A 12,553-nucleotide genomic window follows, 5' to 3' on the forward strand; every position below is an offset into this window, starting at 1 on the left:
TGATCATTTATAATTACATAATGACTATTCATACTTAAATCATGATCATTCATAATTACGTCATGACCATTCATACATTACGTTGCGATAATTCATATATTACTTTGTAATAATTCATACATATTAATGGGACTTCTTAATTTTGCAGTATGAAGTAATGAGAAGACAAGAAATTAAAGTAAAATGAATAATACGACAAAATGAATGAACAGGTGAATAAACTAATAAATTAATTGAAATTAAAATAAATAAATATTTTCACCTTAAGATTTGGAAACAATGAATACATTTGAATCAAGAACTCAAATAAATCATCAGCCACAACCGTCTCATTCTCAGCATATCCATTCTAATAGAACCTTCATATTCATGTTCATGTTCATATTCATGTTCATGTTCATGTTCATGTTCATGTTCATGTTCATGTTCATGTTCATGTTCATGTTCATGTTCATGTTCATGTTCATGTTCATGTTCATATTCATGTTTATGAAGGATTCATATTTAAAAATCTTTCAACTTACGAATTCTTTTTTGCAGTGATTGAATCATTACAAACTAAATTTCGGTTAGTATTGCATCGATTTGCAGTACACTGATCGAAGAATTAGGGTCTTAGAGGAGAGTCATTAGGTAATAAATTTTTAGAACATGAAAAGTTTTCCTTTGTAAAGCTGAATCCAGTTCCCACCGGGTTATCTATATAGATAACATTATGGGTCAGCGTCCAGCTGTTTTTTCTCTTTTTCACCTGAAAAATCTTAATCTTAATTTCTATCTGTTGCGTCTATAGGGAGAAAATTGTTAAAAACGACTCAAATAACGAAGAACGAAGCGTTCATACAAATTCAGAAAGTTGCAACATATTCGACTAGGAGCGTAAAAAAAGCAATTTAATTCCAAACTAATCATTCAGATATTACAACCTGTTATCATCGATAATTTTTCGACGCATTTGTATATAGTTGATATTTTACACTATTTTTATTTCTTATGATCTGAGATTAACTTTTGAAAACATTCATTCCTGTTTCGAGGATTTTTGATAATGAAGACGACATTTTTCCATATTTTCAAGGAATGTTCGAAAATCCAGCGCCAGCCGTGAAAATATATGAATTCTTTAGCTAAACTTGACTTCACAATTAATTCAGTGGCAAAAGAAACAAACTGCATATTGTCAGTATCTAAAAAGCGTTTGCAAGAGGAGGACGGAATTCTATGCTTATTTTGTCACTGATATGCTGAAGAAGGCATGTGAAGCAAAGAATTAGTATTTCTCTCGAAGTATCTCAAATTCTCAACACGAAGAGAGAAACAAGTTTTAAGCTAAATATTATTAAAAAACGGCTTTAAAACATTCAGAAAGTCTAAACTAAAAAATTTTACCTTTCCAGACGCTGTAACGCTAAAAGGACCGTTCTCAGTAAAAAGCCCAAACAAGGACGACCCTCCTGGACCACCCTATATAATACAGTGATGTTCAGAAAACAGTGGAACGATTGGCTGCTTCGTTCTAACTGATATACGTCTCCAGGGTTTTTGTAGTTTTATCTATCTATCTATCTATATATCTATCTATATATCTATCTATCTATCTATTTATCTATCTATCTATCTATCTATCTATCTATCTATCTATCTATCTATCTATCTATCTATCTATCTATCTATCTATCTATCTATCTATCTTTTATCTATATATCTACATATTTATCTATCTATCAATCTGTCTATCTATTTATCTATCTATCTATCTATCTATCTATCTATCTATCTTTATATCTATATATCTACATATCTATCTATCTATCTATCTATCTTTATATCTATATATCTACATATTTATCTATCTATCAATCTGTCTATCTATTTATCTATCTGTCTGTCTGTCTATATATCTTCTATCTTTCTATCTTTCCTTCTTTCTATCTATATCTAACTATCTATCTATCAATCTTTCTATCTATACTTTCTATCTATCTACCTGTAACCAGATAAGTAGAGGGCTGGTGTCTGGTTCATGTTCAGATGGAAAATACCAGAAAAACATGTTGGAATTAAACTCCTTGTTCACGGTAATGAATCCTGGGGTTATTTGATACGCAGAAATTAAAAAAATTTAAATATGCCATAGAAATCATTTTAAAAATTATGTAGATATATAAAGTGTAATAATTGACAGTAAGGAAGTGTAATTGTATCTGTATCTCTTTACGTTAGAAATACAGGGTGTCCCACGAAATATGACCTTTAGTAAATAGTTTTAAATGTCTTCTTCCATAATTTGTAAAGTTGTTTGATACAGAAGATAATGATAAAAATATTATGTGGCAGTAATATCATAGTAAAATGGAAAGCAAAGTAAAACATATTTAAGTAAATAATTTGCTTGATGAAATAAACTGCATAAAGTATTTAATATCTAATACAGTATTTGGAAGAAGACATTCAAAACCATTCATCAACTGTCATGTTTTGTGGGACACCTTGTATAAATCAAATATTCTAAAATTCTCACCTAAATTTTTAACAGGCAAAAAAACGAAAGACTACAATTTTTGAAACGTTATATCAATTTTCATTGTGTATGACAGAACTATAAGGTCTGGGACCAAATTTAATAAATTTGAGTTAGGTCCTGAATAACCTACCTATGACATGGACTAATCCTGAATTCCATATCCTATAGATTTTAACAATTACACTGCAGAACTACATGATACAATATATTTGAATCAACGGTATGTAGTTCAGCGACCTAGCTCAAATTCATTAAATACGGTCCCTGGATATTTCTATCAAATTTCCTGAATAGCTGGCGACGGCAGGTGCGTCCGGTAAAGATACGAAAGAAAGATTCTAAATTGTCTTTTATTCGTTTTTAAAGATTGTTAAATCCAACTTTGCATTGTTTTGAAAACTTTTTATAACTGTATTTTTAACTTTTTAAAACATCAATAATGATAGAGAACGAGACAAACAGACGAAATATATCTATATTGAGTCCTAACTTACAACATGGGAAAAATGGAAGACGACAATCTAGCTCGTCCACAGGGGACCCCCAGCATCTTGAGAGAAAGTAGAGAACCAAGATGTTTAGCTCTAACTATTCCTCTAGGGTTTCCAGACTGAGGACGGTACAGGGACCCTCTTCTTTGAACTTCTAGCTGTCAAAAGAGGTGTATGAAGACTCGGTGTCAGAGGCAATGGAGGCATCGGAGGCACTAGAGGTACCGGAGGCATCAGAGTCGGAGATACTGGAGAAGAGGTCTACCACCTACCACGGCTAGGGGGTTCCTGCACCGTAAAATTAAGCGAGCAAAGCTGGATCTTTTTTATATTCCAATCAATATTTTTGTAAATAATATTCATTATTATTTAATAAAAATTTCCCAAAAATAGATTTTTTTAAATTAAATATTATTGTAACTTTTATGAAACAAATTACTAAACCAAATACATATATATTCAATCTTATTTAATAATTATATACTAGTGGTGATAATAAATAATTCAGGAATTTTGAATCAAACATTCATTATTTTTAAATTTAAGAACACTTTAATGATAAAGAAAATAAAAAAAATAAAAAAAATTGAATATTTTATTCTAAAAAACTGTTTAAAATTGTATATCATCATTTATTATTAAATTATACAATAATTTTGAATCTAAATTTAAGACGGCATTTAATTTTTATTTTGCGCATGCAAGTCAAAATTTCGCTTTTCAATTCCAATATGGCGTCAAATCCAGAAACTGTAACAGCTATTTCAGTAAATCAGTGGTTTTAACTTGTTTTTGTGAGTATTAGCTGGCCATTTTCTAGTAAATAATCGCATACAATTTTGATTAGTTTTGTTTAAAGTTTTTTTAAATTGTTATTTTATGAGATATCATAGTTTTCAAGGTATGATCAAGATCAGAAAAAACTTGAGTGTCCGTCCTAGAATACGATGTTTGGAACCCCCCCCCCTTTTTATCAATTTTTGATGTTACCATAATTTTTTTATAAATTGTCTTCTCTGACAAAGACATGGGTTGGAGCAAACTTGGAGGAACTTGTGCTGGAACTGAAGATGGCGGAGCTGAGTTGTGATGAGGTGGAGCAACAGAAGTATTCTTAATAATCTGTTGGATTTGTCGGAGATACTCTGGAGAAGGGAGCTCAGGGCTATCCAGGAAATAGTATGGTAGAACTATCGCGAACCAAACACAGCTTCAGAGGGAAAAAATTATGAATCTGGTTGAATGATCAATGATGGTGAACAGGTAGGAGAACCCATTGAACTGAGGAAGAGGACCAACCAAGTCCACATGAATATTAGAGAACCTCCGTCCAGGCAACAGAATATGATGAACTGGAGACTTCACATGACTCTGTACCTTACTCTATTGGCAGTTGAGGCAAGATTGAGCCCATGTTGACATCCTTCTCTAGAAACTCCAAGACAAAACTCAGGGAAACCAGTCGCCGGGAAGCACATTTACCAGGATGAGAAACGTGGTGGATGGAGTCAAACACTGCTTTTCTCACAGGCTATGGAACTAGGGGACGGTGGATACCTGTAGAGACATCACAGAGTAACCCATGCAAGCTGGAGACAGGAACGGGACAAGCAGGACTGGCGGAGGACTTGGACTTTAGGACAAGACTGTTGAAATTTGGACATTTCTAAATAAGATATTCTTGGAACTGAAGGCGGGGTAGGCAGAGACAATGTAGAACGAATCTCAGCTGTATCTGGAGCAGGACCAGGACAAGATAAGGCATCAGCTACCACATTCTCTGCACCAGAGAGACGGCAAATATCACAGTTGAATTCTGATAGTAAAGACAGGGGGCGTTGCTGCATGGCAGACCAGGGCGGAGAAAACCTAAACAATGCATGTGTTAGAGGTTTGTGGCTGGTGAATAAAACAAACTCTTTACCTTCTAGGAGGAACTGGAAATGGAGGAGAGTGAAGTAAGCTGCAAAAAGCTCTCGGTTGAAGGCGGAGTATCTGGACTGGGCATAGGAAAGCTTTTTAGAGTAGATAGCCAGAGTAGCCCAAGAACCTGCAACATCTTGTTAAAGAACAGCTCTGATGTGGGAACCAGAGGTATTCACAGAGAGGGAAACTTTGGTGTAAGTATCTGGTTGTACAAGGGTTGGAACATTTGAGAGAACAGACATGGCTGCGGAGAAAGCTGGATTCATTTCAAAGTCAAGGAGAAAGTTGAAACCTTCCCTTTCAATGCTTCAGTCAGCCGAGCAAGAATCCCTGTAGTACCCTTGATGGATCTCCTGTAGAAGTTGAGGATACCAAGAAATCGTTGGAGACCCTTCTTGACCTCAGGGTGAGGGAAAGCGGAAATGACGTCAGACTGCTTCTGGAGAGGAAAACATCTCTTGCTGGGCACTCTCATACCAAGATACTCAACCTCTTGTTTAGAGAATTCACACTTGGCAGGGTTGATGCTGAGGCTGAGGAGGCGGAGGCGGTTGAGAACTTGGTGGACATGAGTAGAGGTGTGACTCTGATCATGTCATCAACATACACAAAACAGTGGGGAATTTCACTGAGAATCTGGTCCATCATTCTCAAACCAAACGACATCCTGATCCACTCAAAGAGACCAAAAGGAGTAATCACTGCCGTCATTGGAATGTCCCCTTTGGTCATTGGCACTTGATAATAACCCTTGGTAGGATCTAACTTGATAAACACAGTACAGCTGTGAGACATGCAAGGAGAAAGGATCACTCAAACCGGCAGGGACCGAACTGGAGAGTTATCTGACAAGAACCAAAAGGGTTCATGGAGGTACCATCGGCGGTTCTCAACTGAACACCCACACTAGGCTTATGATGATGGTGAGGACAGTGTGGGAACACTGAGACAGAGGCTCCAAAAATATAAGGTTTGAGGCAGTAGAATCGGCTGGATCATGTCACTTCCTCGCTCTTCTGTCATCTCATCAATCGCTACTTGAAAATGCTGGAAATAAACTGAAACAGACTCTTGAAATCACTGGAAAGCTTAATTTGGTACTAGATGTGGAAAACTAGATGTCAAAACCAATTTCAGGTACGTTGGCGAGAGAAAACTTACAGTCTTCAGCGACAATATCACTCCAGGGTCACCAAAATGTAGCGACGCAAAGAACGAGACAAATAGACGAAGTATATCTATGTAGAGTTCTAACTTACAACATGGGAAAAAGTTCTATATTATATATGCTTGGTTTTGTTGCTTGGTACAACAATCTAGCTCCTCCACAATATAAAAGTATTTGATATATGTCAGTTGTAATTTAAATAGAATTGACAGTCCAATCAACACATTATAAACATGTATAAAATCAAAATTAATATTTCAATAGATAAAGACGACATTCCTGCGCTTCTTTCCATTCTCCCGCCTCTAGAAGGGGAGTAAGGAAGAGAGGTTCTCCGACATCACTAAAATTTGAATAAAGGGAGTGTGACCCTTTGCTTAAAGAGTTGCAAAAATAAGTAAGATATTCTTGTTGTTTTAGATTGTATGCAGCAGAGTCAAAAAAGAAAAACGTTAGAAATTATCACTTCTTATGATTCAGGAAGTTTTTGCCATATATTTTCTAATTCCTAAATCTTTACAACCTGAATGCGTAAACCATTGATATTTCAAACTTACGCTACATAATCTACCAGAATTTACAGTTTGAAATATCAACGGTCTACGAAATTTGGTTGTAAAGATATAGGGATTAGAAAATCAATCGTGGCAAAAACTCAATTTTTTTGCTTTAAATATTACCTGGGTGGAAGGGAACTACTTGGTTTAGAAGCTGTAAAAAACTGAAAAAGTTTATTAAAAGGTCCAACAGCCTCTGCAACCAGATATGAGATTTTAGAAATAACACTTTTTTAATTTATTATTTATTGGATTCCTTCAAGGAATAACTTTAACAAAAGCTTTTTTAAGTTCAGTGGTCAGCGTTTATATCAATATAATTATTAATTTTTAAGTTTTGATTTCTAACAACCTTTTTCCAATTTACCAGTTTACAAGTAAACAAAGAGAAGCTGTAAAATTGACACAGTTCTCTTTTTTTCCATTTTATATATATCCAGACTGTTAGAAAGTTTCGTAAAGTCGTCTTCATTGTATTGATATGTATAATGACGACTGTATAAGATTCTAAAATGCAAAAATAAAATATTTAAGTATTTTTTTCCCTAAAATTTGGCCTCAAAGTCAAACTCATAATATGTAAAAAAAATGTTCTTAAAAATAGTTTAAAATCTATTCCTATGCTAGACACCAGGACTCCTGTTCAACACAAATATATGTTTTATTTACAAACATGAACAAAAAAAGGTTTTCTATATTATTGTTTTATTTTTCTGACGGAAAATTATATTTTGATCATAAAAGTGCAGAGGTATAAGAATAAAATCCGTTTACCAATAAAAAAGGTTAAATGCCAATTTTTTTAAGCTGCAGAATAATTTGGTTAAAACGTAAAACACTGGGAAACGTCACCGAAACTAAATCCTTATTAGTTATTTATTAAAAAACTTATTTCAACTTTCAAGTGATCCTCCATTTAAAAAATTACATATATTTTTTTGGCATACCTTTTATTAGATGTAGCTGAACCGCGCAGACGTAGTTTAGCCATTTCTTTTTTGCGCATTTAGGTTCAAGGAGATAAGAAGTGGTTAAACCATGTCTAGGTGGCTGAACCATGTCTAGCTATTCATTATATTTGGTGCTTGAGATACAGTGAGGAATATATCATCGTTTTTCTATATTGAAAAGGGATCAAAATATCGCAAAAATCCGCAATTTTAAATTTTCCAACAGAAAATCAAGGTATTTCCATAATTTTTAAATTTCAAAGGACACCGTTGTAAATCGGAATGTAACTTTCTAAATTGGAGGCCACTTTAAACTACATAGTCAGTTGGTCCTTCAACATACATCAGAGGTCGTCTTTGTATTTGTCTTATTTTTTATTTCAAATTTGAAGTGTGGCTTTATCTGTGAGCATCTTCACTTGGTACAGTATATAAAAAAAAATTGCAGATTTCCTGATATTTTTTCGCGTATTTTCAAAATTTTACAAAAATAAAAAACTGTTAAACACAAATCTTTAAAATTTTGATCATTCATAGAAGTTCCTTGGGGTCACGTGATGTCCCACAAAAAAAATGGGCCCGATCGGTTCAGCCATTTTGACGTTTCATTGGAAACAAACTATAACAGACAGACAGACAAGCAAAGTATATATAAGATATATATTCGTTCCTAAAACTACTGCTCTCAGTAGAATCATTGTTTCAGAACTGAATCTGATCATATGATAAAAGGGGATGATTATTAAAGNGGGGGGGGGGTTATAACGTAGTTTAGTTCAATAGGGGTATAGTGTTTTTATAAATAAAAAGTCACTAAGTATTTATGATGAATCAAGTTGGAAAATAGTAATTTCTCAATTTTTTGTAAAAAAAAAATTATTTCTTTGTAAACTTAGTAAATAATAATGATTATTGATCACCCCTTAACATATTTTGTCGTTATCAAATACATAATTCCTAACCGGCCATGTGCTAGAATTAACATCAGTACTCTAGATCTTAGATTCTATCGGGTGTTCCAAAAATCTTGAATTCAGATTCTGAAAAAGTGTGCATGCGAATGCAAAACGTTTTGCTTGTTTTTTTTGCGCACATAATAAATCCTAAGAAATGTTCTCAAAAACTTTTAATTGAAAATTAATTTAAAATGATTTCCAAACAAGGTCCCAAAATAAAATTCAAACTAACTTATAATTTTTAATAAGAATTTTTGTTGCAACAGTCCGTGAGCGGATGAAAAAAATTGTCTAATTTTATCAACTAAAGCATTAAAATGAAAATGAAATCTAAAAAAGTGCAATCAACAAAATAATCACTGTTTAATGTCACATGCATTCAGGACAAACTCACGTAGTCTCAGTTTATAAATTATATTGTTTTTATTCAGTAATCAATATATCATTTTCTTTAATCATTTTTTAATTTGTCAAAAATTTAGTTGAGTTATTATTAATGAATTTCTTAATCATTTATCAATTATTTAATACATTGAATATCCGAAAATTATTAAACATTGAGTTTTTTTTACCATTTTCTCTTCAAGGTCCGGATTAATGCGTAATTTTTTTAAGCTTAAGGCAATATCTATATTCTATATATAAAGTTGTAATCTCTGGGTGTCTGGGTGTCTGCTTGTTTGTTTGTTTTAAGATTCTAAGCTGAGTGGATCGACTTTTATTTCGACAATTTAGTTTCCCGGTAAAATCAACCAAGTGCGGGTAAAGGGCGGGAGTAACTATAAGTAACCTGGACAAAGTTGGGTTCCCAAGCTAGTAAGTCATATGTAGTAACAAATCTTGTCATTTTGTGCAATATGAGGTCAAAATCATGGTTTATTATACTCTCAGTGTTCCCCCTGCTCCTCCGTCTAGGGTTGAGCAAGAAAATAAAATTTTCGCGTTCGTGCAAAAATAATTCGCTCATCCCTAATAAATTCCCGTATCCGCCCCTAATCCCCTAATCCGCCCCTAAAAATCTAATTAAATGTTCAATTAAGTCTAATCTTCTTTCATCTTATAGGAGACAACAATCGTAATATTTCAACTACATCCTACCAAGCACACTTGTGGATGATGGGCTTCTGCTTTCAACGTTTATGTTGTGCATAATGGTACTGAAACTAAGAGTGAAGAATCCAAGAAAGGAATTGAGTCTTTGCCACAAACTTAAATATTTTAACCCCGATATCTTCAGAACCTGATGTTGTAAACCTTTGATATTTCAAACTTAGGTTATTTGATTTAACAGAATTCATAGTTTTAAATATCTAAGGTTTACAACATTTGGTTTCAAAGATTTAGTAATTGGAAAATCCGAGTTTGTGGCAAAGACTCAATTCCTTTCCCATAACATTCTCTTCTGAAAAACTATGTGACAACTAATTATGAGAGGTTTATATTCGAACCAAAAGTTGTTCATTTAGATTTTATAAAAAAAACCTGAAACCTCATTAGCTTCTTTGTCTTCAGCATCCTCTTACACCCTGTATTTTTATTTTTCTCTTCGTTAACGCCTCTGATCCATAGATATACAAGAATATAGATTGCTAATGCAGACTGTAAATCTGAAAATTGTACAACCCCTTGTACATCATGAACTCGTCATTTGAAAAGGTCATTGAATACGTTTTACTTCTAGGGGTCAATCTGTACGAGGGAGGGCAGAGGCGCCATGATCCCCGTAAAAATGACCTCCGAGCCTCAGGATTTGCAGAATTACCTCCAGGCCCCGCAGAACTGGTCTCCCAGCCTCCATGACGTCACCAAGCCTCCCGCCATTCTGTCTCCACGCCCCGCATTTTGGTCTCCGCTTGTTGTTTTTATTTTTTGTTTAAATTTATTGGCTTAACCAAACAAATATCAAAATATATCTCTTCATAGTAGACTCAGTCATAGTTTGAAGAATTGTTTAATCAACAATGTTGACATGTTAATTCTTTCAATTGTTCTGGACTTGTTTTTCTGTAAAAGTTTACATTAAGATGGAATGAGTAAAAGACGACCTTTATAAACGACTTATCTAATATTTTTGAAGGCATCATGATTTGAAGGCATCTCGATTCCTTAGCATTACATTTTATCATAAAAATGCAAATTAATGAGGATCTGTCCTATAATATACCAGTTTTTGCGCACCCCCCCCCCTTCCACCTCTGTATATAAATTTTTTCAGTCAAATAAATGATATTCTCTCGCTAAAAGAAAAACTATTTATAATTAAATTTAACTTATTAAAACAACAAGATATGCCATGAAGCTGCCCTAACCTGTTAGTATAGCATGTAATAGATATTTAGATAATTTTAATTCTTTGTTTCAATTTTTAAAAAAATAGTTCTTCAATATTTTCTAAAGCATACGATAAAATCACAAATACAAGGATTTCACAAAAACTACCTTGTTTTGTAAATTGCCGCTGACATTGTTTGATTCATATATGAGACCCCTCTAAAATAATATAAAATTTTTCTATCTTTATACAAAACTGCAATAGTTCTTCACAATTTAAGGAATTTGTGAAATTTAGAAAAACAAAATACAAGCCTTTAATCTCAATTAAAATTCACTTTTTAATACAAAATGTTAATTTATCAATCTGAACTATTTCATCATGTTGAGAATTTTTTAAAAAAAGGTTCTTGGTGGAAATAAAAGCCAAATATTTTTTATTGGAGCCAAAATGCGGGGCGTGGAGACAGAATGGCGGAAGGCTTGGTGACGTCATGGAGGCTGGGAGACCAGTTTTGCGGGGCATGGAGGTAATTCTGCAAATCCGGAGGCTCGGAGGTCATTTTTGCGGGGATCATGGCGCCTCTGCACCCCCTCCCACTCTGTACTTACTTACTTACTTACTTTCTAAATTGCCATTTCCAATTTCAACTGTAACCCTTAGGTAAGGTGAAGACGACATAAGCGATCTATATTCTTGTATATCTATGCTCTGATCTTACCCTGCCACAGATAACCTGAAAATCTCTTACCTTCCAATCAACTGGTTAGGTATCCAAAATAATATGTGGATTTGATGATGTGCGTATCCAAATATTTTCCTTATCGTTGACTAACCTAGGGCCAACCACTCAACACAATCTACCCTGGTTAGGCGGATCCAAACTGCATTATAGTAAATTGCTTATTTGTAAATGTAATATCTCATGCTTTGCTGTTGAATAAAAATATAAAATATCAATGAAGTGGTAAAAGTGGAGCTCTTTAGTGCGGGCTTAACTTAAGTCACAGCTATAGTATTAATTGGGTCTATATTTGGGTTAATATTGTAATCAATAAACTATAATTTAATCATTAATTATCTTTGAATTTAACAATAATTTAATGCAGTTTATCAATTTCATTAATTTATCTTTTTAGATAAAAAAGTTTGGATAATGTATTATGTATAGTAGATAATTATTTGATAAAATAATAGATAGTTATGTAAACTCATTTTTTTATATAATATATATAAAACAATTTAGATTGATATAGAAAAATTAAATTTATTGTTACAGTTTTTTTTTAAAAAGTAATTTAGTTTTTGCCAAAACCCCTGATTTTCTAATCCTGATATCCGTTCAACCCAATGTAGTAGACCTTAGATATTTAAAACTATTTGGATTCTGCTATATCACATAATCTAAGTTTGAAATATCAAAAGTCTACACCATCAAGTTCCAAATATATATGGATTAGAACATTTGGGTTGGTGACCAAAGACTCAATTTCTTAAAAAAATATTTATAAAAAAACAATGGTTTAATAACAAATTCTTAACTTTCAATTTTAATCAAAAACTAAATCAACAAAACAACACACTTTTCGATTTTTCGAATGCCCGATATATACTTTAAAAATGTTGATACAATTTACGAATAATTCTACATTGGTGCAATAACATACATTTGATTATAAATAAAATAGATGATTAAAGGGACCGTGGAC

General features: G+C 33.1%; 1 protein-coding gene and 1 long non-coding RNA gene across 2 annotated transcripts; both read right to left on the minus strand.

Annotated features, from left to right (window-relative positions):
* Nucleotides 1-262: 262 nt before the first annotated feature.
* LOC111706342 (venom serine carboxypeptidase) lies at nucleotides 263-7,740 on the minus strand (the record flags this gene model as incomplete). The annotated part of the gene is made up of 9 exons (XM_023479191.1): nucleotides 7,614-7,740; nucleotides 7,285-7,305; nucleotides 6,790-6,862; nucleotides 6,389-6,452; nucleotides 2,811-2,862; nucleotides 1,988-2,088; nucleotides 1,390-1,464; nucleotides 665-751; nucleotides 263-349 (listed from the first exon to the last, which is right to left on the minus strand). Coding segments are annotated over exons 1-9 (672 nt in total), but the record flags the coding sequence as incomplete, so codon positions are not given.
* On the minus strand, nucleotides 3,803-6,381 carry LOC111706341 (uncharacterized). Its single transcript, XR_002766216.1, has 2 exons — nucleotides 4,940-6,381; nucleotides 3,803-4,884 (listed from the first exon to the last, which is right to left on the minus strand). It is a non-coding gene; the product is annotated as an uncharacterized LOC111706341 (long non-coding RNA).
* Nucleotides 7,741-12,553: the final 4,813 nt, after the last annotated feature.

Source organism: Eurytemora carolleeae, unplaced genomic scaffold, assembly GCF_000591075.1.
Source record: "Eurytemora carolleeae unplaced genomic scaffold, Eaff_2.0 scaffold726, whole genome shotgun sequence".
Taxonomy (NCBI): Eukaryota; Metazoa; Arthropoda; class Copepoda; order Calanoida; family Temoridae; genus Eurytemora; species Eurytemora carolleeae.